Source organism: Rousettus aegyptiacus, unplaced genomic scaffold (assembly GCF_014176215.1).
Source record: "Rousettus aegyptiacus isolate mRouAeg1 unplaced genomic scaffold, mRouAeg1.p scaffold_m13_p_6, whole genome shotgun sequence".
In the NCBI taxonomy this organism is placed as follows: domain Eukaryota; kingdom Metazoa; phylum Chordata; class Mammalia; order Chiroptera; family Pteropodidae; genus Rousettus; species Rousettus aegyptiacus.
This window is the reverse complement of record NW_023416309.1, coordinates 38,639,768-38,664,854: the sequence shown is the minus strand read 5'-3', so window position 1 is coordinate 38,664,854 and position 25,087 is coordinate 38,639,768. Positions and strand designations below refer to the sequence as shown.

Sequence of the window (25,087 nt, the reverse complement as noted above, 5' to 3'; positions counted from 1 at the left end):
TCCTTGTATTTATTTTTATCTTAAGTAAATCTACCAATCACTGTTAATAAGGGTTCTCTAAAGGCAATGCTTCTCGAACTTTAATGTACACATGCATCATTCAGAGGCTTGTTAAAATGCAGACTTTCATTCTGTGGCTTTAGAGTGAGCGTGAAATTCTGCATTTCTAAAGAGCTCCCAGATGCTTCTGGTTCACGGATCACACTTTTAGGAAGTAGCAAAGCTCTAAAAGGATGTGGATATATCTTTCTTGGCATGGTGCTCACTGTAATGGCCTGCTTTTCTTTAGTGATATACCTATTCATAAACTAACTATGAATAGAACACTAACAAGCTTTTTTCAGACCAGATTTAGAAATTTTGCAGCAGGACTCATTTGAGATCAACATCAATATTTTTTTGAGCAATCAACTATGTACAAGCCACTGTGAGCTGGGGCTACAAAGGTTAGTAAGACACAATTCTTGCTTCTGAAGATGCCCTTATTCTAACACTGTATAGACTGTATGCCCTTTCTGAGGGCAGTCTTACCATTTCCCCTGTTGCCTAACAGTAGATTGGTCAATAAATACTAAATGAATGAATCAATGAGTTCATAGGGGTTTCATTAAAAATGTCTTCTGGCAGCACATGTCAATGAAACACTATCTCACTATCTTAACTATTACATGTAAGAGGTGGTTAAGTTCAAACAAGGCTGATAGGGTGGGCTCTAACACAATCTTCCTGGTGTCCTTACAAGAAGAGGAGATTAGAACACACAAGAGAGCCTCCAGGAGGGATGAGAACACAGTGAGAAGGTGGCCATCTGTAAGCCAAGCAGAGAGGCCTCGGAAGAAATCAAATCTGCTGACACCTTGATCTTGGACTTTCAACTTTCAGAACTGTGAGAAAATAAATTTCCGGGTAGGGTCCCCCTACCCAGTCTGTGGTATTTTGTTATGGCAGGCCTAGCAAACAAATACAGATTTTTCACAGCTCTTATGCCCAGATCCAAGATTCCCTTCTGAGGGTATGCAAAACGGAAGACTAATTTTAAGAGTGGGTGGATGAATCTCAGAGTGCAGCGGGAACCAGTCATGCAAGGACTAGGGGCAGACAGACAGAAGAGGGTGACAGTAGCTCAGACCGGGCTAAAACAGCTGTAAAATATACATGTTTCCTCCCCTGCTCATGATACTAACACAATGTGTCAGGTTATTCTCTCCTCAAATCTGAGACTGAAAGCAGCTTTTTGACTTTTTCCCCTTGGTAGCAGGAAGATCCCAGATTTCTCTCTGTATGTGAAAAGCTAAAGAGTACCTGTGATGATAAAGAGATGAGATTGAATTTTTGATAAACAAAAATAAACAAACAAAAAACAGTCAAATGAGATTCCTGCTAGTCACAGGAAGCATGATTTTAAAGTGAGGGAATTACTTTTTTTGTTATCGTTTAGTTTAGTTTTTAATAAACATCCAACTCATATGTAGAGATGAGTGCCTCCTTCAAAATAGTCACTTTGGAAGGTTCTCCCTTTTCTTAATCATGCCACTGTTCTCAAATCATTTCTGAAATTGCTTTCAGCGTCTGTGAGATAGTCTTCTGAATGCTTTCAATGGTGAAGCTTGAAGGTGGATTTGATTTTCAAAAACAACCAAGGATCCTTCTGGGTCAACTCTGGTTAACTAGGGGAACCAGTCAAACTGTGGAATGCCAAGAGGATTGACCTTAAAGTACCCTGGCTGATTTTTCTTGTGTGAATTGCACATAACCCCAGAAGACAGTTTCCAAAGACAAACCCCAGACATGTAGTCAACACGTTACAGACATGACAACAAGGGGAGGGGATGGTGACTGCTCTGAAGGAAACCCCATTTATTTGGATATGCAAGTTTTCTAGTGGTTCCCTTTACCCGAATATTTCCTCGGGTCCAGTTTTATCCTACCTCATGGGACCACAGTTCCCAGAACAAGACCTTGCTGCCTTAGTCAATTTTTAATCTCCAACCTGGGTACTTGATGTGTGGAGTGAACAGCTGATGGAAAATTAAATAGCGGGGAAGAATGTCTGAGATGCCTGGGGCTTACTCTATGTGATTCAAAGGGCAGAACTAGGACTCAGAGAGAAGTTCCTGAGAAATAAATTTCTGCTCCGTGTAAAAAAGACATTGTCAGCAGCTGGAGCTGTCCAGCAGTGGAGTCAGTCTGCCCTGCAAATAGTGAGCTTCTAGCCTTGGGAGGAATTTAAATGAACGACTGCTTGTTATGAAAAGCTGTAGAGGCTATATGCAATGATCTCTAAGGACTATCTCCAGAGCCCATTCTGCACAAAACCTAGTAGGCTCTGAAAGTATATCGGAATGGAATGAATGTGGAATATGAGGCATTTTGTGAGCCAAGTCAAAGGGAAAAGGCCTGGAGCCGTCAGCTGCAAGGAAGGTAGGGATACGTGAAATGGAAAGAGCCAGGGAGTCATGAGGTGGGGGTTTACTTTGTGTTTTTGGTGCTACAGGTGAGTTGCTTTGGGTATTTGAAGTCTCACATGTTTGTGAAAGGGTAATACTCTTGAAGGGGGTAGATGTTGAGGGAGGAAATAGAAAACTGCTCACCCTTCTTAAATTCCTCCAGCACCGTGTCCAGCCGAGTATCATTGAAGACGCAGTGCAGGGGCCGGTTGTAGAAGCGGGTGACGGTGAGGAGTGGGGTGCAGTCGTCAGGGTCGACGAAGGCCAAGTCCTTGACAAACAGAATGTCCACGATGTTGTGCCGCTGGTCGCCCTCGTACACGGGGATGCGAGTGTAGCCACTGCGCAGGATCTCTGAGACCGTGGCAAAGTCCAGCACGGCGTCGGAGCGCAGCATGAAGCAATCTCCGAGGGGGGTCAGCACCTCCTCCACCACTTTGGTGCGAAGCTCCAGGGCGCCCTGGATAATGTTGAGCTCCTCTTTCACCAGGTCGCTGTAGGGGTCCGCGGCCCGCAGCGTCTCCAGCAGCTTCTCTCGCGTGTAGAAGGTGCTGATCTCCTGGCGCAGTGCCCAGTCCAGCAGGCGGCCCAGTGGATAGCACACGGGGAAGGCAGCCGCCATGAGGAGCCGGGTCAGGCACACGCTGTGCGAGGCAATGGCCAGCCCGTGCCGCGAACACACGGAATAGGGGCAGATCTCCGCGCCCAGGAACACCGCGCCGGTGCACACGAGCGCCGGCAGCCACGGGAAGTGAATCCCCGCCTCGCCGTAGTCTTCCCCGGGATCCCCGACGCCCGGCGGCAGCGAGGTGTAGAGCCAGCCGGCCAGGGCCGCGTTGGCTCCGGCTTGGCCCAAGAGCAGGGTGCAGAGCAGATGGGTCCCCCTGCCGCGCACGGCCTGCACGCGGCGCGCCTGCTCCTGCTCGGCGGCCGAGCCACTGTTCCGCAGCACCCGTAACTCCACCGGGTCCAGCGAGAGCAGGCTCAGGCGCAGGCCGCTGAACAGGGCAGACAAGGCGAGCAGCAGGAGCGCCCCCAGCGCCCGCAGCCACGCTGGGGGCAGCAGGCCCCCGCCCGGGCCGTACAGCCGCGGGCGGACGCGCAGCAGGAAGCCGCCGGCGGCGCCGTGATGGTGCCAGGCGCGCCCGTCCCAAGCGCACAGAGAGAAGAGCTTCCCGCCACCGCCCGCGCCGCCCTGCTCTGCCTCGCCCTTGCGCAGCTCCCGCACCCGCACCTGGACCAGAGCTGAGCCCGCCACGCCTCCGGGGCGCAGGGGCCCCAGGACCTCCACGTCCGACGCCCAGTCGCTCTGCTCTCGGCAGCGCTGCGACCCCGGAGGACGCGTGGGGACAGCGCTGGGCGCCAAGCCGCTACCGCCTGGGGGCTCCTCAATAAACACAAGCCGCGGAGCCCAGTCGCCGGTGCCGTTCACCCCCGGTGAAAGGGTGGGTGCGGGCACCGGCGCCGCGGGCGCCGCGGGCCCAGGCTGGAAATAGACGCGCAGGAGGAAGCTGGTGCCTTCCGCCGCGCGTAGGGTGCCCCCCTCCAGGGACACGCGGCCTCCAGCGGTGTCCTCGGGACGCAGGCCCAGCAGCCAGGCGGCGGCGGCCGGGGGCCGAGGGGACAGGGAGAAGAAGAGTAGGAGCACAGCACCCCGGCTGCAGCAGTCCCGGAGCCTGACACCCACAGTTGCTGCCGCCGCCGCCATCCTGCACCCGGCGCGGCTGCACGTGATACTGCAGAAAGCAGAGCGAGAGCTGGAGGGAGGAGGAGCCGGGGCTGAGAACCGGCCCCAGGCAGGTCACCACGTGCACGCCCTCTGCGCGCGTGGGCTGGAGGCGGTGGGGGTTTAGACCCTGCCAGGGGAGGGGAACCGGGCAGGAGGCTTGAGATGGCCACGCATCACTGCATGGTGCATAACCCCGACGTACTTAGGTGTGTGGGAGCTGCAGCCTAGGTGAAGCTTGGCTTGGGACACTCCAGTAGTAGGGCGCCTCTCAGCGAACTCCTACTCAGCGGCAATTCTCTGACCGCCCAACCACATCACCATTGGCCAGAGAAATTTCCCAACATTTTGCCTTTCTTCCTGCCTCTAGCGTTCCCCCTTCTGGTCAAAAGATATTCTGGAGGTAAGTCTTGAATCTGTGAAAATGTTGTGTTTGGCCTCAACTCCAACTGACCTTTCATGTTCTAAAAATTTCTAAATTACTTAAATTCAATTCTTTGTTAAGACTCAAATGTCCAGTGGTATGAATCTTGGAATAAATCGTGATACCACTGTGTGATGGAATACTATGCAGCAGGAAAAAGAATGACACGGAACCATGTGTTTGTGATATGGAAAAATCTCCAAAGTAAAAGTTAGTTGAAAAATAGCAAGATGCAGAACAATATGTACAATATGCTACTGTTTGTGTTAATAGTATTTATGTATAAACTTATACATGAATATACACATATACATATATTAGATATTTAATTTAATAGGTAGAGGATATGAAAAAAATTTTAATAGTGTTCATCTCTTTGGAGCAGGACCAGAGTATGGAAGCTTGAGTAAGAGATACTTAAACACACGCGCGTGCGCGCACACACACACACAGTTGCAAAGATAATAGAGATCCCAGTACCCTTTACCCAGTTTCTCCCAACTGGTTACAGCTTAACTATAGTAAAATAACAAAAGCAGGAAATTAACATTGATATAAAGTATTATGTAGTTCTATGTCATTTTATCACATGTGTAGATTTATGTAACCATCATTGCAATCAAAATACAGAACTATTATTCTATCACCACAAAGATTTGGGAGGGAGGCTTTTTTACTGAATTCCTTGTATTATTTGAATGTACTATGGGCCTGTTACTTTATTTTTACTTTTATGCATTTATTTAAAAATTTTGTATAGTAAAATTCACCTTTTGGTGTACTATTCTATAAGTTTTGAAAAATGCATGTTCATGTAACCATTACAATTAAGAATATGGCCATTGGGGGGAAATGGGGAAAAATAGTGCTATCATCCCTGAATATTTCCTCTTACTGTCTTTTTATGGCCAACTCTTCCCCTTATCTACTTCTCTGGCAACTACTGAGTTATTCTATTCTTCCCTATAGTTTTCCATTTTCAGAAGGTTATATAAATGGAATAATACAATATGTAGCCTTTTGGATCTGGCTTCCCTTAGCATAATGCATTTGAGAGTCATCCTTTTTTTTAAAATTATTATTATCAATAGTTCATTCTTTTTTATGGCTGGGTAGAGTCCCATTATATGGATGTACCACAGTTTGTTTATCTGTTTACCAGTTAAAGAACATTTGAGTTATTTCCAATTTTTGCAATTACGAATAAAGCAGTCATAAATGTTCATGTGCAGGTTTTTGTGTGAGGACATGTTTTCATTCCTCTTGGGTAAATTACCATAAGCTTGTATTACTTTTTAAAATATAAAAGTAATACTAATTTGGCATACTGCTCTTAGTACCTCTGACCAATTTAAAAAATCATTGCTATGTGTGAAATCTTATTTTCCATAGTATGTGTGAGACACCAAAAGTATTGATTGAGAAAGCCTTGCAAAGGATAAAGCTTAATACTAATGGTTCCATTTATTTTTTTTAAATAACAAACTCTAATCATTCAGGGTGGAAATAGCCCCTTTTTGGTGTGGAACTAGACAGGACTTAATAGGCAGCTGGTCACGTGCCTACATAGGCTGCCTTTTCACTTTGGCAATTTAAAACAAACCTGCCATTGCCTTAAAATACATTAGATTTTGTCCATTACAATCTGCTTCTTGCATGGGCTGCTTAAAAGAAAGATAGAAGATTTTATCTGAAGAGCAAATGTTGATGCATTTATTGGAAGTATAGGGGAAAGGGAGAAGTGTTGTCAGAGATGTGATTATTTCTCTTAAGTGCTGGCAAAAGAATCTCTCACATTTCCCCTGATATTTAGATCCTCTCCCAGCCTAAAGTTCCTCAGTGTAAAGGAACCCATTGTCCTAAGGGTTCTCCTACCTCTTTCAGGCTACAGGACTTTATTATTCTAATACCTTTATCAAGCTTTAGAGTTAGAAAGGAATTTTATATTTATTACTTCATTCATACAACAGTCCAAGGAAGTAGATATAATTATCCCCATTTTACAGATCAGGTTAAATAATGGGTCAAACTTCTTTGGACTCTTGGTTGATGCTGTCTCACCTCACAGTGCTGACCAGAACCAAAATAAAAGCTTTCGAAAATATTAGATCAGGAATTTAAAACCTAAATTCTGATTATAAAGTATTACATGCTCCTTGAAGATAAAATTTTAATGCAGAAAAGTGTAAGTAAAAATAAATAAAACACCGCCGACCTGAGATAAACACTGTTACTATTATGGCATACTTCTTTTTTCATTTTCTACATAGATAGCTAACTGAGAAGTACAAACACACACACATGCATATAAGCCTTCATTTATTTGTATATTTTATAATTAAATACATATTATATATAAAATTCTAGTTTGCTTTTGTCACTTGACATATCAAGTGTGTTTTCCCCAATTTAATAAAAATTCCTACATAATCATAATTTTAAATGAATGATATGATTACATTATTGGATATACATATTATTGAGAGCAAGAGCTGTAAGAACGATTCTACTTCCAGTTGCACCACCTCTATTATTAGCAAGTGTTAGGTTTATGAAAGTCAATCAACTTTTCTTAGGCCCGTTTTCTCATCTGTCAAATGAGACAATTTTAAAATCCCTACTCTTTCCCGAAGCAGTGGGTAAGAACTAATGTATACTCGGTGAAAATAATCTAAAGAGACAATACTTTTCCTTTATCGAACAAGAGGTTCTGGAAAAGTATTGGGTTTCCAGAGTTCTACTATAACTGAAAGGATTCCTGAAAACAGGTGCAGACAGTGTAATTCTAGTAAAGAAGAGCTGCCAAAAATAGATTCCCAGAATGCGAATGTTGACTTTTTTCCTAGCTTGCAAAATGGGCAACTCCTCACTTCTCAGACAGGTGGAAGAAAAGATGCTTGCCTCTAATGTCATGACTATGCTATTTCGGAATGTACATGTTAAAATGTTTGTTTCATTACTTGTTCATTGATTAAACAAATATTTGTTAGTCAACAAAGTGCCAGGCTCTGTGCTAGATATTGGGCATAGACACAAACCATCCTTTCCTTCATGGCACTTAGATTATACTTAGGATGAGAGAGATGAACCAGAAATTGCTTACTTACCTAATTAATGAGTTACTCCTATGAAGGAGGTGTTCAAAGTGCCGTGCATCTAGAGAGGAAGGTCTGGGAAGACTATACCCAAAAATGTAATTGAAAGAAAGTGGAAGAACTGTTACATTAGGAAGAACATGAAAAAATATAATATTTTGTGCCTTTTATTCCTTTTTTCACTACTTTTAAAACTATGCCAAAGTATTAATAATTTTCCTAATTGTATCATCTGTTAACATTTATTGAGTGCTTCTATATGCCAAGTACATTATCCCTTTTAATCATCATAGATGAGAAAACTGAGGCTCCGATTGGGTAACTTTGTGAAAGTCACGTCATTAATGGGCAGTGGAGCCTGGTTGGATACAGTCTGAGTCCAGAGTCTTCAGTTTAAACAGTTAGGAAAATAATAATACTTGGTAACCTTTATTTAAGGTTTACTGTATACCAGGCATAAATTAACTTAATTCTTATAAGAACCTTTAGAAGTAGGTATTATTATTATTCCCATTTTACATGAGGAAGCTAAACTACAGAGAGATTAAGTATTTTGGTGACCAAGATTATGCAACCAGTAGCAGAAGCATTGCCACTATGCTCCACTACACTATAGCTATCTGTCAGGACTTTTGCCCATTTATATACATGGCTCTACATAGTTGCACTTCTAACATTTCTATAATACTCTGTTTCCTTTCATTTCTCATTATGGTATATTTTTTCTCATTAAAACTATTTATGTACAATTTTTCCTTTCCTCTCCTTACCTTCTGCTATTATTGTTATTTATTTGTTGATTATACCACAGGCACAGTTAGTCATCTTCCTCAGGTCATGGCCAATGAAAAGACCTCTTCCCCATCCTAAACCTCTATTCTATCCCCTCTCCATTCAGGCAGCCACTCCAATATTTTGACATGTCCTTACACATCTGAGTATCCTTGTAAAATATATGATATTGGTTTATGTGTTTTTGTTATTGAGATATGAGTCACATACCATAAAATTTGCCCTTTTGAACTATACAATTCAGTGATTTTTAGTATATTAATAAGTTGTGCAATTATCATCACTGTATAATTCTAAAGAATTTTCATCACCCCCAAAGGAAAGCCTGTATCCATTAGCAGTCATTCCCTATCACCTGCCCTGGCCTCTGGCAACCGTGATATTCTTTCTGTCTATGTATGTGCTTTTAATTTTCATAAAATATACTACAGAACTTGTTCAGTTTCTTACATTTTCACTCAACACTATGTAAAATCTGTCCATGTTGATGAATGTACACTTGGTTTGATATTTCTGAATGCTGGATGGTCTTCCACAGCACACAGCCACAACATTATTTTCACCCATTCCCTTAGAGATGGACACTTAGATTACCATCAGCATCTCACTACCACAGAGCCATAGTGAAATCCTTGACCGTTTTCTACTGGACCTGTGGGGGATCCCTCTGGGATGTACCCACTGTAGGACTATTGGATAACAGTGTATACATGCACTTAATTTACTCAGTACTAGTAGTGCCTGAAGTTTCCTGTTTTCTTCCATCCCAGCCAACAATTAGTAATATTCACTTTCCAAATTTGGCCAAGCTGATGAGCATGAAGTGCTATTTCATTTTAGAAATTTGAATGACTCTGATTTCTAACAACTTTGAGTATCTGTTCATATAATTTGTCAGTTTTTCAGGTGTGCAATTGGGTAAGATGGGGCTAAAGTTTTGGGCTGGCATTTAAAGTATGTCTGCTCTTTTATGGGACATGTATTCATCCATACTTCATATCTAAAACCACTAATCTACACTTTCGTCTGCTTGAAGCCCTGGACTCTACTCTGAAGCGTGGAGATGGATCTTCCAATTAAGCAGGGATAAGACAGTTTAGATTTGCTAATGTCTACAATAGACCATTAACTGTATGCATGACATTTCTGAGATATAAGCGTTTCTTTCACTTGATGAGAGAAGCTTCTGCCTAAGGCAGTGATTTTTTTATTTTCTGAGGTAGGTTAAGAGTTTTTTGGGGGGAACGATTAATCTCCAGCATCTGGGCAATCAGGTCAGTGCCACTTTGATCACCAGCTGATCGGTTTATTCAATGTGGGGTACCAGACTGAGTTACAAAGAACTGAAAGCAGAGGTGGTAGGCTCCAGCCAAACGGAAAAAAATATTAAAGACATTGTCTTTACCAAGAGGAGATAGGAAAAATTCAAAGTTATTCACAGGTAATTGACTTGACTGTTATTTTTCAGGATAAACCCATTCTTAGGCAGGGGGAAGCCTGATTAGGACAGTCTCTAATGCAGGCAAATATTCACCTTTTTTCTTTATAGAGCAATGATTTTCAAATTTTATTATGCATAGAAATCATAAAGATCACTTGGGAAGTTTGATTTAAAAAAAAATCAGATTCTAGAAGAATACACAGGAAAATGGTAACAGTGGTCACTTCTCAAGAGAAACTGATAGCTGGGAAACAGGGTTAGAAGAGAAACTTCTCTTTTGGTCTTTTAAATTTTGTACAATTTACATACATTTGCTTTCAAAAATAATTTACATTTAATTTCAAATGTACATTCCTTTCTCTGTTTTGACTAGGTGGGTCTGGACTAGGACCCAGGAATATGCATTTTAACAAGCATCCCCTGTGATTCCAGTACAGCAGACTGTTGGCTCACTTTTTGAGAAACAATAATATAATAGAGTGTTTCTTACTTTTTTTTGGATTTATGCAGTCCTGAGAATTTCAAATGAAACTGTGGGCCTTTCCCCTAGAAAACTTAATACTGACTCAAGGACACAGTAATGTGAATGTGTTGTGACCACAATTGCAGGGGTTCATGAGAATCTCAGTAGCATCACGTCCATGAGCCTTAGGTTAGGGACCCCTGATAGAAAAGTTTTGCTCAATATCATGGCAAAGAGTTTTTTTTTTTTTAAAGAAACAGGTTCAGAGAATTTAATGGGTATGAGTGTATATGTATATGTATGTGTGTAAGAAAAAAGCAGAGGTGATTTCTACTTTTGATGAAGATGTTCCGTCTCCATTTCTAGAACCAGCTCCTAATAAAGGAACAGAAAGTGGATCCCTCAACAATTCCTTTCCAGCTACATCCTGTCTACAAACATGTTAATGACATTTGCAGATGACCCCCAAAGAGGATAGACTGCAGACATCAGGAAAGCCAAAGAAATTATATGAAACATTAGCAATATGGCAAAGAAAATGACACTCGACTTGGAAAAATTTCAGGTAGAGGCATCTGGGGAAAAGTAATTGGAAAGAAAATTTTTCATGTGGAGGGCAACACCTGGAAAATAGCAGTGGCTGTAAGAGGCCCAAGGGCGATGCTAAATGGCAAATTAGATATATGTCTGTTGCATAATATTGCAGGAAAAATGTGACACTCGCCTCTTGCTACAAAGCAGGGAGAAAACGGCTCTTTTGGTTTGGCCCAAGTGAGAGAGCACCTGGGATGCTGTTTTTAGTTTTGAATACTTCATTAGTGGAAAATTATTGATTAGCTTTTGGGAACTGGGAGACAAGAAGCAAGAACAATTAAAAGCATTATTTGACGTAACTCAACTATTCAAAAACAATGGCACAGAGGGAAAGTGGAATAATGAAACTCCATATTTCTATTGTGTTGCTGAGAAATCAAAGAAATTAAAGGTATCTTCTTTCAATTTCAATATAGAACCACTGATTGTTGCAACTGGGAGGGACTTTGCAAATGAATTTTGATGACCTTGAAGTTCCTGGGCAGTGCTATAATTTTGTTAGCTGGGAGGGTTGCTCTTGGGCTGTACATTTCACAGAGATCCAGCAAAGTTCCTCTTAAAATATAGATCTGATATTATTCTCCTGATGAAGTCCTTCAATGAATTCCTATTGTATTTAGAATAAATATAGCCTTTTAACAGGTCCCACGTCGTTCTGCTAAATTTGGCCTTTGCCTTAATCTTGGCTTCTACCACTCTCCCCTGAGCTTACCAGTCTTCAGCCACACCTGCCTTCTTGCTGTTTCTAGAACTCTGAAATAAACTCCCAGCCTTATGGCCTTGCATTTTTTGTATGTTCTTCCAGCTCCTTGCATTATTGATTCCATATTTGAGAATGGGTGATCTTGAGTCATTCTTTTTGAGGACAATGAGGAAAAGAGACAATTTAGGAAGAGGGACAGGAGCAATAACAGAAGGTAAAACATGGTAGAACAAGATTTGAGCTTTTTGTAATGTAGTTTTGAGAGAGGCAAAGGAACTAAGAGGAAGTAAGGCAAAGACTTGCTTTCTGGATCACTAGGAGGCAGGGATTTGGGCCAGTATGAAAGGAGTTGGGAGCATGTGCTTTGGCAAAAACTAATTTATCATAGGCTGAAACCTTGTATTTTGGAGAGAGAATTGAGAAATACCTGTTGGACTAGGCCAAAGAGGCTAAACAAAGTGTGTTGAAGGCCTTTTTGTATTGAGCATCCAAGTGACTCAGTCTCTGTGAACTTGTAAGATAAAGGATATAGGAGTCAGTGACCACACTGTGTTATAAAACCAGAAAGACATATTTGGATGGAGGAACCAATGGTAACATCATTTTCTTAGTTTGCAGATTATCTGTAACCAAGGAAATCAAATTTCCAAGCGTCTCGTCAAAATTGAAAGGTTTTTAGTAAACATGGATGACACATTAAAATTATTTGAACATATCACTATTATTCACATAGGTGAATGTTAATATTAGCGGCCTTAACTGTTTTGTTAACAGGAATGGAAACATTCCCATAAGAGATTTCATTGGTTCATTCATGATGGCCTTGGCTTTTTTTTTTTTTTCCATCTTATTAATGTTATTTAATTTATTTATTTATTTTGGGGTGACATTGGTTAATGAAATCCAGTAAATTTCAGCTGTACATTTGAACAGTAAGGCACATATATATTTACATTGTGTGTTCACCTCCCATAGTTAGATTTCTTTCTGTCACCACATATTTGACCCCCTTTACTCTGTCTGCTACCCTCCCTACCCTCTGGTAACCACTAGTCAGTCTATAGTCCATGTCCATGAGTCTTTGTTTGTTTGTCCTGTTCATTTGTTGCTTTTAGGTTTATATCCCACATATAAGTGATATCATGTGATTTTCAACTTTTTATGTCTGGCTTATTTTGCTTCGCATGATTATCTCAAGGTCCATCCATGTTGTCGCAAATAGCAGTATTTCATCCCGTCTTATGGCTAAGTAATATTCCATTGTATATATGTACCACAGCTTCTTTAACCAATCACATATCATAGGACACTTTGTTGCTTCCATGTCCTAGCCACTGTGAATAATGCTGCTATGAACATTGGTGTACAAATATCTTTACAGATATGAGTATTCAAGTCTTTGGGATAAATACTCAGTAGAGGGATTGCTGGATCATATGGTAGATCAATTCTTAGTTTTTTGAGGAACCCGCATACTGTTTTCCATAGTGGCTGTACCAATTTTCAGTCCCACTAGCAGTGTATGAGGGTCCTTTTTTCTCCACATCTTCTCCAACATTTGTTATTGCTTGCCCTATTGATTGCAGCTATTCTAAAAGGTGTGAGGTGGTATCTCATTGTGGTTTTGATTTTCATTTCCCTAATAGCTAGTGTGTTGAGTATCTTTTCAAATATTTGTTGGCCATTTGTATGTCCTCTATGGAAAACTGTCTGTTCCGGTCCTCTGCCCTTTTTTTGATTGGATCATTTTTTTGTTGTTGTTGTTATTGAGTTGATTTGAGTTCTTTGTATATTTGGATATGAGGCCCTCATTAGAGATGTTGCTTGCAAATATATTTTACAGTTTGGATGGCTGTCTCTTTACCTTGACGATTTCTTTTGCTGAGCAGAAGATTTTAGTTTGATGTAATCCTATTCATTTATTTTTGCTTTTACTTGCCTTACCTTTGAGGTCAAATTCATAAAATCCTCTTAAGTCCAAGGTCCTTGAGTCTAGTTTCTATGTTTTCTTCTATGCGTTTTATTGTTCAGGTCTTATATACAGGTTCTTAATTCATTTTGAGTTAATTTTGGTGTGTGGTGATAGACAACAGTCTAGTTTCATTCTTTTGGTGGCTTTCTGGATTTCCCAGCACCATTTATTGAAAAGGCTTTCCTTTCTCCACTGTATTTGTCCATATAAATATGGGTTTACTTCTGGACTCTTGATTCTTTCCCCCTGATCCGTGTGTCTGTTTTGTTGTCAATACTGTGCCATTTTGATTACTGTCTCTTTATAATATAATTTGAAGTTGGCCAGAGTGAAGCTATCCTGAGAAAAAAGCCTCATTCTTTTTTCTCAGGATGGCTTTGGAAATTTGGGGTCTTTTGTGCTTCCATACAAATCTGATGGATTTTTTGTTCCATTTCTTCAAAAAATGCCAATGGGATTTTAATGGGGATTGCATTAAATCTATATAATGCTTTAGGTAATATGGTCATTTTAACTATGTTGATTCTTCCAATCCAAGAACATGGAATGTCTTTCCATTTCTTTCTATCTTCTTTGATTTCTTTTAAAAAGGTCTTGTAGTTTTAGTTATATAGATCCTTACTTAACATGTTTCATTAAATTTATTCCTAGAGATTTTATTCTTTTTGTTGCAATTGCAAAACGAATTATTTTTCCCCCTTCTTTTTCTGACACTTCGTTATTAGATATAGGAGCGCTATGGATTTTTGAACGTTGATTTTGCATATGGAGACTTTACTGTATTTGCTTATTGTTTCTAGTAGTGTTCATGTGGAGTCTTTAGGGTTTTCTATATAGAGAATTATGTCATCCACAAAGAATGACAGTTTGATTTCTTCATTTCCTATCTGGATGCCTTTTATATCTTTCTCTTGTCTGATTGCACTTGCTAAGACTTCCAATGTTATATTGAATTACAGTGGTGTTAGTGGACAGCCTTGCCATGTTCCTGATCTTGGAAGGTTTTTAGTTTTTCGCCATTAAGTATAATGTTGGTTGCGAATTTGTCGTAGATGGCCTTTATAATGTTAGGATACTTTCCTTCTATACTGATTTTGTTAAGTGTTTTGATCATAAATGGATGCCGTATCTTGTCGAAAGCTTCTTCTGCATCTATTGATATGATCATATGATTCTTATTTTTTAATTTGTTTATGTAGAATATCACATTAATCGATTTCTGTATGTGGAACCATCCTTGTGCCCCTGAGATGAAGCCCACTTGATTGTGGCGTATAATCTTTTTAATATGTTGCTGTATTCGGTTTGCTAGTATCTTATTTAGGATTTTTGCATTTGTGTTCATGAGCGATATTGGTCTATAGTTTCTTTTTATTGGGTTATCTTTACCCTGTTTCAGTATCAGAGTAATATTGGCCTCATAAAATGAGTTGGGAAGTATTGCCTCCTCTTTGATTATTTGGAAGAGTTTGAGGAGAATAGGTATTAAATCTTTGAATGTTTGATAGAATCACTGGTGAAGCCATCTGGTCCTGGGCTTTTACTTTTTGGTAGGTTTTTGATGATTGTTTCAATTTCTATACTACTGCCAGTTGGTCTAATGTGTCATTTTAAGGATGTTATTTCCTCATTGATTTTCTGTTTGGATAATCTGTCCATATCCGACATTGGGGTATTTAGGGCCCCTACTACAATAGTGTTTTGGTAGATTTCTCCCTCTAGTTCTGATAGTAATTGCTTTACATATTTTGGGGCTCCCTGATTGGGAGCATAGATATTAATAAGTGTTATGTCTTCTTGGTGCATGATTCCCTTTATCATTATGAAATGTCCCTCAGTATCTTTCTTTACCTTTTTTATTTCAAAGTCTGTTTCATCTGATATTAGTATCACTACTCCGGCTTTTCTCTGAATGTCATTTACTTGAAATATCATTTTCCACCCTTTCATTTTGAGTCTATATTTGTCTTTGGAGCTGAGATGTGTCTCCTGGAGGTAGCATATGGTTGGTTTTGTTTTTTGATCCATTCTGCAACTCCGTACCTTTTTATTGGTGAGTTCAGTCCATTTACATTTAGGGTGATTATTGAAATATGAGGTCTTCATATATCCATTTTATTTTTTGTTTCTGGTAGCTCAGTGTTCCATTGCTTCCTTGTTCTTCTGTTTCTGTTTTTTTTATTTTGGGTGGCCATTTTGGGTTTTCCCTCTGGTTCTTTTTGTTTTACGTTATATATTTCAGTTCTGAATCTTTGGTGTGTGGTTACCATTATGCATATGTAAAAGATAGTTATAAATATATTTAGTCATCCATTTTCTTCTCACGTGCCTTATCTCCATTCTCCTTTGCGAATTTGGATCTTTGAATCCTCCCCTTTTCAGTCATGTTGTCTCAGTTTTTCTCTATGTATGTTGAATGTTCATCACTCTCTTGCTATAGCAGTTCTCTTCGTATTGTTTAAGCTTATAATCTCCTGTTCTTAGTAAGGGTTGTACTCCTCTGCTTTTATTTGCCTAATAGTCACTTTACTCCTAATTATTATTATTATTATTTTGTCATATCGTTTTAGGTGAGTTGACCCCTTTCAATATTTCCTGTAGTGCAGGCCTCATAGTGGAGAATTCCCTCAATTTTTGTATGTCTGGAAAGGTCTTTATTTCTCCTTCATATCTAAAGGAGAGCTTAGCTGGGTACATTATTCTACACTTGTAGTTCCTTTCACTTAATATTTTGAATATTTGATTCCACTCCTTTCTGGCTTGTAAGGTTTGTGCTGAGAAGTCTGACGATAATCTAATGGGTTTTCCTTTATAAGCTACCATCTTCTTCTTCCTGGCTGCTCTGAGAATTCTGTCTTCGTTGTTGATTTTTCATAACTTTAATACAATGTGTCTTTGTGAAGGCCTTTTTGGGTTGAAATAATTGACTCTTCTGTTGAATTCTTGAATTCCAAGCTCCAGCTCATTCCTTGATTTAGCAATTCTCATCAACCATTTGTCTGAAAATGCTTTCTAGTCCCTGTTCCTTTTCCTCACCTTCAAGAATGCCCATTATTCTTATGTTTCCTCTCCTAATGGTATCAGCTTTTTCTTGTATTTCTCTTTCATTAATTTTCATTCTTTGGTTTCTCTCTTCCTTCTGATTTATTTCTTGATTTCTGTCTTCGATATCACTGATATTTTCCTCCATTTGGTTGACTCTATTTCCCAAGCTTACTATTTCATTTTTCAACTCTTGCAGTGTGTGTGTGTGTGTGTGTGTGTGTGTGTGTGTGTGTGTGTGTGTGTGTGTTTTATCTCCGGAAGATCTATTCTGTTTTTTTTTTTTTTTTGAGAGTTTCAATCTTCTTGCTCTGCTCATTTGGTTGTTTTTTCCAAATCCCGAAATTGTTGATATGACTCATTTTGGAACTCACTAAGTTTTTCCAGATGTACCGTCTCGAATTCTCTGTCATTTAAATTGCATGTTTCTATGTCTGTAAGCCCATTTTCTGGAGATTTTTCTCTTTCTTTCTGAGATGCCTTGTCACCTTGGTTGTTCATGGTGTTTAATGGACTATTTATCCACCTGGGCATTAATAGAAATGTATTCTGCTGTTTTTCAAGAAATAAGTTTTATTATATAAAGGTCTTTTTTTTCCCTTTTGCAAAGAAGGTGCTTTTCTTTTGCTTTCCGATAGGTAGTGTCTAAGCCTCTTGGATCCCTGCTTTAAAAAAAGCCTTAATAATGCCTTTTAATTTTCTTATAGATATTTAATTATGCTCACTACCCTAAGTTCCAGTCCTGTCAGTGTTAGTGACAGTTTCAGTAGCATTTGCTCAGATTCCCCTGGGCATGGGGGAGGGGTCCTTAGGGTCGAGAGTTGGGACCTGCAGCTCAGCCTTGGTTTTGCAACTATGGCTAGTAAAAATCAACTGTTGTTTCTCTGCTGTCCTGCTTCTCTGCTTTCTGCCTTGATGACCGGGCCCTCTCACCAGTTGTGTGGAGCTCATAACCCTCCCAAGCAGGGCTATTCAGGGAAGTCACCACACTTTCTCCCCTCCACTTCCTCCTACAGGGAGCTCTGGCAGCTGTGAGAGGCAGCTTCTTTATTTCTCCCAGTCTACCGCCCGACACCTGGGGTTCTGACCTGTGGTAGCTTTTATGCACAGATCCCACGTTCAGACGTGCTGGTGTGCAGTTTGGCTGTTTTTTGTTGAGTTTTAGATGTTCAGATTATTGTTGTTTTAAAAGGAGAGATCTGGGGATGTCTCTCACTCTGCCATATTTCTCCAAACTCCTGTAGCCTTGGCTTTTTCAATACTAATTCCCTGAGTCCAGTCTTATTTTGTTTCTCCATTCTTTATAATGCAGAGTTTGATCTTGGTTAAAATTTCACTTTTTAAATTGATTTTACTTTTTAGAGTAGCTTTAGGTACACAAAAAAAATTGAGAGGAAGGTATACAGATTCCCATACAACCCCTTACTCACATATGCACAGACTCCTCTATTATCAATATCCTCCACTACAGTGTTATGTTTGTTACAGTTGATGAATCTATAGTGATACATCATAATCACCCTAAGTCCATAGTTTATATTAGGAGTCACTCTCTTTTTTTCAGGATTCACTCTTGGTGTTGTACATTCTACGAGTTTGGCTATTATTGTTTTGCTGTCTGTTTCTGGCTTAAAATCTTCTAATAACTGCCTAATATATTTAGTTACTCTGATGTTGGATGCACATCTATTTACAATTGCCGTATCTCTTGATGAATTGACCCATTTATCATTATATAATGATCTTCTTCGTCTCTTGTTTCAGCTTTTGCCTGGTATATCTGCCCCTCCTCTTTTTTGGTCTCTGCTTGCTTGGAATGTCTTTTTCCATTTTTTCAGTTTCAGCCTACGATTGTCTTTAAAACTAAAAGTCTCTTTTCAGCGGTATATAGTTTGGTCTTTTTTTTTTTTTTTTTAGGCAAGGCTGACCTCACAGATTGCAAGGACCTTGTCAGCTTATGATCTTTTTTTTTTTTTTTTAAATTTTTTTACTCCTACATCACCTGGTCTTCCTAGGAAGTCTCCCATCTAAGTACTACGCAGGCCCGATCCTGCTTAGCTTCCAAGATCAGAGGAGATAGGGCTTGTTCAGGTTGGCATGGCTGTAGACATGGTCTTTTAAAAAATATTTATTCAGTATTAATGTCTTTTGATTGGAGAACTTAATCTATTTACATTTAGAAGAATTATTGATAGATAAGGACTTCCTATTGTCATTTTGTCAATTTTTTTCAGTAGTTTCTTTGTTCCTTTCTTTATTGTCTCCCTTTGTGAATTAATGATTTTTTTGTAGTAGTATGATTTGATTCTTTTGAGAGCTTGTTTGGAGGTTCTAGCAGGGGGAGTAGAGTTACTCATATATCCTTGACCAAAGAATGATGCTCTCGTCTATCAGAGCAGGTCATCCTCTCCAACTAAACTCCAGGCTTCAAGAAGGACACACGTGGAGCAGTGATGTAAGAAGACGAACACCCGCTAGACAGCCAGGTCAGCCTAATCGACTCTGGTGATTGATGGGGCAACAGATGTCGCAGCCAGATTGCTCTCACATCCTGATTCTTTTCTCTTTATCTTTAATGTATATATTATAGGTTTGCTTTGTGATTACTGTACATGTATAACATCTATACATCTATAACAGTGTATTTTAAGCTGATAACACCTTACTTCAATTGCATAAAGAAAGCTCTACATATTTATTTGTCTTCCCACCCCCATATTTTATGTTGTTGATGTCACAAATTACATCTTTTTATACTGAATGTCCATTAAAAGAATATTTAGCTATAGTTAACATTTGTCTTTTATCCTTTACACTAGGCTTCAAAGTGATTTATACACCATCATTATAGTATTAGAGCATTGCAAACTTGACTATATTTTTTTTACCTTTAGCAATGAATTTTAAATTTTCATATGTTTTCTGGTTAGTGTCCTTTTGTTTCAGCTTGAAGAACTCCCTTTAGAAATTCTTGTAAGGAAGATCTAGCGGTGATGGATTCCCTTAGCTTTTGTTTGGGAAGAGATCAATATTTATAAAACAGAAATCTGATTACATCAATCCCTTGCTTTCAATGACTCTATTGTTTTTAGGATAAAGTACAAATCCCTTAACATGGTCTATCAAAGTCCTTCATGAGCTGCCTTCTCTCTGTTTCATCACTTTGTTTTTCAATGGTGGTAAGTGGCAGAGGTGGGATTTGAACCCAGATTATCAACGTCCAGAGCTAATATCTTTTATTGTTTCCTTGCATTGTCCCAGCAGTCGGCCACATTGAATTTCTTTCATTATTTCCCATGAACTATGGCTTGCCTTGGCTTTAGGCTTTGTTACATTCTGTCACTTCTGTCTGAAATTTTCTCCGTCCATTCTCTTGGCTTGGGAAATCTCTATTTATCCTTTGCAGTTATCTGAGAAGCTTTACATGATTCCCCAATTCTGGGTCAAAAGCCCTGACCTATATTCCTATAATTTCTTTTTCTTCCTCTGACATGTAACGTATTCATTATATTGTAATTGCCAGTTTATCTACCTCCTTGACAAGAATTTAGGTTCTGTGATTTTAAAAACTGAGATTATCTTATGCATCATTACATCCCCAGTGCCTACCATGTAGTGGGCACCGGGAACATATTTGTCTCAAAAACGAACAGATATTTAAAATTCTTTAACAAGGTATTCTGTTCTGGAAGTTTTTAGAAACTTAATACTGGAAGTTAGGAAGGGCGTACAATAGTTGTTTCCCTGTTTGTATCTCTTGTGGGGGCGATTTGAAGCACAACCTAGAGAGAGTTTAAAGGTAATCAGGAAAGACAGGAAAAAAGAGAAATCTGGGATGGGTGGAAGTTGGTGCGGCTTCATTCTTAGCATTTCCCCCTTGATGGCTCTTCTTTCCCCGGGTAACAGTATCTTGGCTGGGTGGTGTCGCACCTTCCCCGCAGGTGTCTTGGGACCCGCGGAAGGCAGCTCTCCGCTCTCCCCACAGCCGGTAACATCGCGATGTTTCATCACCACCGAACTATCGCAGAGCCGCCACGTAGCCCAGAACGTTCGCGGAGGGGAACGTCCCAGGGGTCACCGAAAGTTCGGGAACTTTTCATGGGTCACCGAATGGGCAGCCACCCTCCAGCACGTGGTCTGCCACTGCGCTTGACTTTCAGGGGGGCCCAGAACACGGGCCTGGAACCGAGAAGAATGGTGGAAGAATGACAGTCGCCCGACTGGAGCTCCCGAGAGGAAAAATCCGCGCTCGTGAAGCAGAGCTGGTCCAAGCCTCGCGGGGGGCGTGGTGGGGAGCAGGGACTGCAGGCCAGGTGGGGGCCTCTCCCCTCCAAAGGACAGAAGATAAAAGGGAAAACCCGGCGTCTGGAAGCGTGGGAAAGCTCTACTTCGAAAAAAAGGAGGGACTTTTTAATTTTTCCCAGCCAGCAATGGTGAAGAGCCCCAGGGTCAGTGGACAGAGGAGGCTAACTAGCCTCATGGGGGACTCTGAGCTGAGGACAGAGAACAGCTGGTAGCGGCTCAAACGACAGGTAAGCACTGCCTCCTTTTAAGGACTCCTAAAAGAGCTCATCAAGAAGCGGGTGTTCTGAGATGGTTTGGACTCCCTACTAATTGAGGGGCAGGGCGCGAGCACTGGATTTGGAGGGATGGCCCCGAAGGGCTCAGATTTGTGTTCATAATATGAAAGGCTGCGGCAAATACTAACGGTTACTTGGACTTTCACTTGATGGCAGCAGGTAACCCGTTATGGAACTGAGGACGAGCTTAGTGGGTGAGACTTCGTGAAGAACCTAGTTATAAAATAATATAAAATCATCACAGAACTAACTATAGCACTGGCAGTGAATCTCCGAGCTTATTTGCTTAGCTTGAGTCCAGAGACATAGATATATTTGTTTCTTACTTTTCCTCATTCCATTTCTTCTACCTGCCCTCCTTCCTTTCTTCCCCTCCTCACTTTTCGTTCCTCTGTCTCCTCATCACTACTCCTTCCTTACATTAAACCAACAGTTCTAATCCCAAGAATTCCAGTGAACTAGTAGTCCATGACCTAAGATGGAAAGAAAATCACATCTTTTTTTTTGTTTGTTTTTTAACATATAAGGAAATTTTTGCATCTTCTTCAATTATGAAAGTAATGGTAAACTATAGTGTTAGCAGTACCAATGACTGTGTCATCAATAGAAATCTCATAGTAATGACAGTACCTACAACTTTGTCATCATAGAACTCACAGATGTTGACGCTCACATTGTGGTGGTTAGAAATAGTTTTGCTCATTACTACGGTGAAATTATGAGTTATTTGACTCGCCACCTGATCTTTTGTTCAGTGCATTAACATCGAAACATTTAATACTATATCACTAGCTTAAAAAATATTTTGATAACTATAGTTCAATATAATTGGTTTCCTTTGTGTACTTTTTCATCCATTCCTAATCTTACCATGATGAATAGAGGGAAAATTGATGCTGATTTTGAGAAGATGGGTGACTCAAATCACTAGGCCACAAATCTTTTTCCAATTTAGGTAGTTTCCAGTTCTTTCTTTCAACATAATTAAAGGAGGACCTAATGTAGTTCTTAATAGTTAGATGATTAAAAGTAATTCTTAATAGTAGATCACTGTGGAATTTTTGGCATATAACTGGGGAGGAGGTCAAAGAATTATGTGATGTTGCCATTACAAAATGGTTACTATTGTCTGCTTATTTATGTGAAAGCTTTCTCAGATTTTATATTTAAAAGTAAATAAAAATGGAAAGGGATCAATTTTATTAGTACATTGACTAATACTATCCGTAAATGCATAGATTTATAAAATAAAATACACATTTATCTCACTAAGAGAGGTATGAGTCCATTAAAATTTTCTCACTAAAAAATAAATTTTCTTATATTTAATATCTATAAATTTTATTGTATTTACACTGTTTTGCTCAATGGAGTACTAAAACTAGTTGTAATGACAGATTAATTCAAAAGAAATTTTTTCATACTCTGGGCCTTATGGTCACACCTTGATTTTGGGCATCTGGCTTCCGGAACTGTGAGAGAATAAATTTCTTTTGTTTTAAGCCATCAAGGCTATAGTAATTTGTTACAGCAGCCATAAGAAACTATATATATATATATAAGGTATGTAGCATGTACAAATGATCAGTCTTCCAGAGTGGTTGTACCAATTTAGAGTCCCAGTAGCAGTGTATGAGAGTTCTAGTTGTTCTATATCAAGGATTGGGGGCTAGCTCTTAAAGAGCCTTACAGTAAATATTTTAGACTTTATAGGCCATATGGACTTGGGGTAGATACTCAGTTCTGTCATAGTAGTGTGAAAAAAGCCATAGATGATACATAAACGAATGACTGTGTTCTAATAAAACTTTATTGACAAAAATAAATGGTAGGTCCTAGTTTGCTAACTCTTGTTCTATATTCTCACCTTGACATTTTCAGTTCTTTTCACTTTAGCCATTACCAGTAGATGTGTAGTATCTCATTATGGTTTTAAATCATATATCCCTAATGACTAAAGAGATTGAGTATGTTTTCAGGTTTTGATCATTTAAATGTACTCTTTTGTGAAATGCCTGTTCAAGTATTTTGTTCATTTTTAAAATAACAGTTTGAGATATGAGTCACATACCATAAAATTCATCCTTTTAAAGTATAAAATTCAGTGGACATTAGTATGTTCACAGGGTTATGTAATCATCACCACTACCTAATTTCATCATCCTTCTCCTCCAAAAAAACTCCATATTTGTTAACAATTATTGTCCATTTCTCATACTCCTAGCCTCTAGCAACTATTAATCTACTTACTGTCTCTATGAATTTGCCTATTCTGGACAATTCATGTAAGTTGAATCATATAATATGTGATCTTTTCTGTCTTGCTTCTTTCAATTACCATAATGTTTTCAAAATTCACCTATGTTATAACATGTATTAATACTTCATTCTTCATTTTTTTTAAGAAAAAATATTAATAGATAATATTCTGTTGTACTGGGTATACCTCATTTTGTTTAGCCATTCATCAGTTGATGGGCATTTGCATTGTTTTCAGTTTTGGCTGTTATGAGTAATGCTGCTCCCTATTCTGTTCCAGTAGTGTTGGGAAAAAAAACATTCAGCTCACTTTTTGTATTATTTCATGGCTACTCTTTATAGTTTAAAGCCATTTATCATAATTTTTAAAGTTAAGGTTCACTATTTTAAAGTGAACAATTCAGTGGTATTTAGTATGTCAACAATATTGTGCATCCACTGACACTGTCTAGTTTCAGAACATTTTCATTACTCCAAAATAAACCCCATACCGATTAAGGATATACTCCCCATTTTCCCTTTAACCTCCCACTCCTGACAACCACCCTATGATTTCTCTCCCTATGGATTTACTCTATGGATTAATTCTGAATATTTTATATAAATTGAATTATAGCATCTGTGTCTGGCTTCTGTCACTTAGCATGGTGTTTTCTACTTTTATCCACATTGTAGCATGTATTGTTATTTTGGTTTTTATTTATCCTTGCAACATTGTCACACTGTCTTAATTCCTATAGTTTTATAATAGGCCTCGTTATCTGCTAGTTCTCCTATTTTATTGTTTTTCCAGATTGCCTTGGCTATTGTTGGTCTTTTGTATTTTTCTATGAATTTTAAAATCAACTTGTCTATTGTAAAAAAAATACTGGCTAGAATTTTAATTGCATTAAACCTATACATTTGGGGGGAACTGACAGTTTAACACTGTAATGATTCCAATTTGTGAATATGTTATATCCTCCACTTTTGAGTAAAAGATTTGGAAGTCTTTAAAAAACTTATTCCCAGATATTTGATATTTTCGATACTATTATAGATAGTATTTTTTTTTTAATTAAAATCTATTTTCTTATTGCTATAATGTAGAGATACAATTGATTTTTAAAAATATTGACTTTGTATCCAGCCACCTGGCTAAATTCACTTAATTTTAATAGTTTACCTGCAAATTTCTTTACATTTTGTACATCACAATCATTTGGCAATTATGGCTTTATTTCTTCCTTGTTAACTTTTTTTTTTTTTTGCCTTTTAAAACAAATGAATTAATTAATTTAGTTTTATTGCATTGGCACTTTTGAATATTTCTAGTTAGCATCCTTATTCATTCCTGATCTCAAGGAGAATCTTTGTCTATGTTTCTCTATTTGTCTATGAACTCCATCATGTGTGATTATTGGTACTGCTGTCCATGTAAACCATATAAACTCCCTTTACTCTTTACTCAGTTGATCCCAAGGGGAGCTCTACACATCTGGGAGATAAACAACCTTCTGTAGCACCATGGCATTGGTCAAGGAACTGAAGACAGGTGAGACTACCCCCT

The 25,087-nt window shown here is 39.1% G+C and overlaps 2 protein-coding genes and 1 pseudogene across 6 annotated transcripts in view; 1 reads left to right on the top strand and 2 right to left on the bottom strand.

Moving 5' to 3' along the window:
• CNNM1 (cyclin and CBS domain divalent metal cation transport mediator 1) overlaps nt 1-4,249 on the bottom strand; it is a 53,037-nt gene extending 48,788 nt beyond the window's left edge. Inside the window, exon 1 of one of the 3 annotated variants that reach the window (XM_036223428.1) lies at nt 2,592-4,249. In XM_036223428.1, the coding sequence (XP_036079321.1) occupies nt 2,592-4,155 (1,564 nt within the window). In that variant the 5' untranslated portion in view covers nt 4,156-4,249. The remainder of the gene's footprint in view (nt 1-2,591) is intronic. The other 2 variants (XM_036223427.1, XM_016164138.2) reach the window with 2 other exon arrangements.
• HPSE2 (heparanase 2 (inactive)) overlaps nt 4,140-25,087 on the top strand; it is a 577,707-nt gene continuing 556,759 nt past the window's right edge. For 2 of the 3 annotated variants that reach the window (XM_016164141.2, XM_016164139.2), the window contains exons 1-2: nt 19,419-21,231; nt 24,990-25,072. In XM_016164141.2, coding sequence (XP_016019627.2) covers nt 25,045-25,072 — 28 coding nt within the window. In that variant the 5' untranslated portion in view covers nt 19,419-21,231; nt 24,990-25,044. Of the gene's footprint in view, nt 4,577-19,418; nt 21,232-24,989; nt 25,073-25,087 lie in introns of those variants that run through there. The other variant, XM_016164143.2, reaches the window with a different exon arrangement.
• Nucleotides 18,690-18,808, bottom strand: LOC118604135 (annotated as a pseudogene).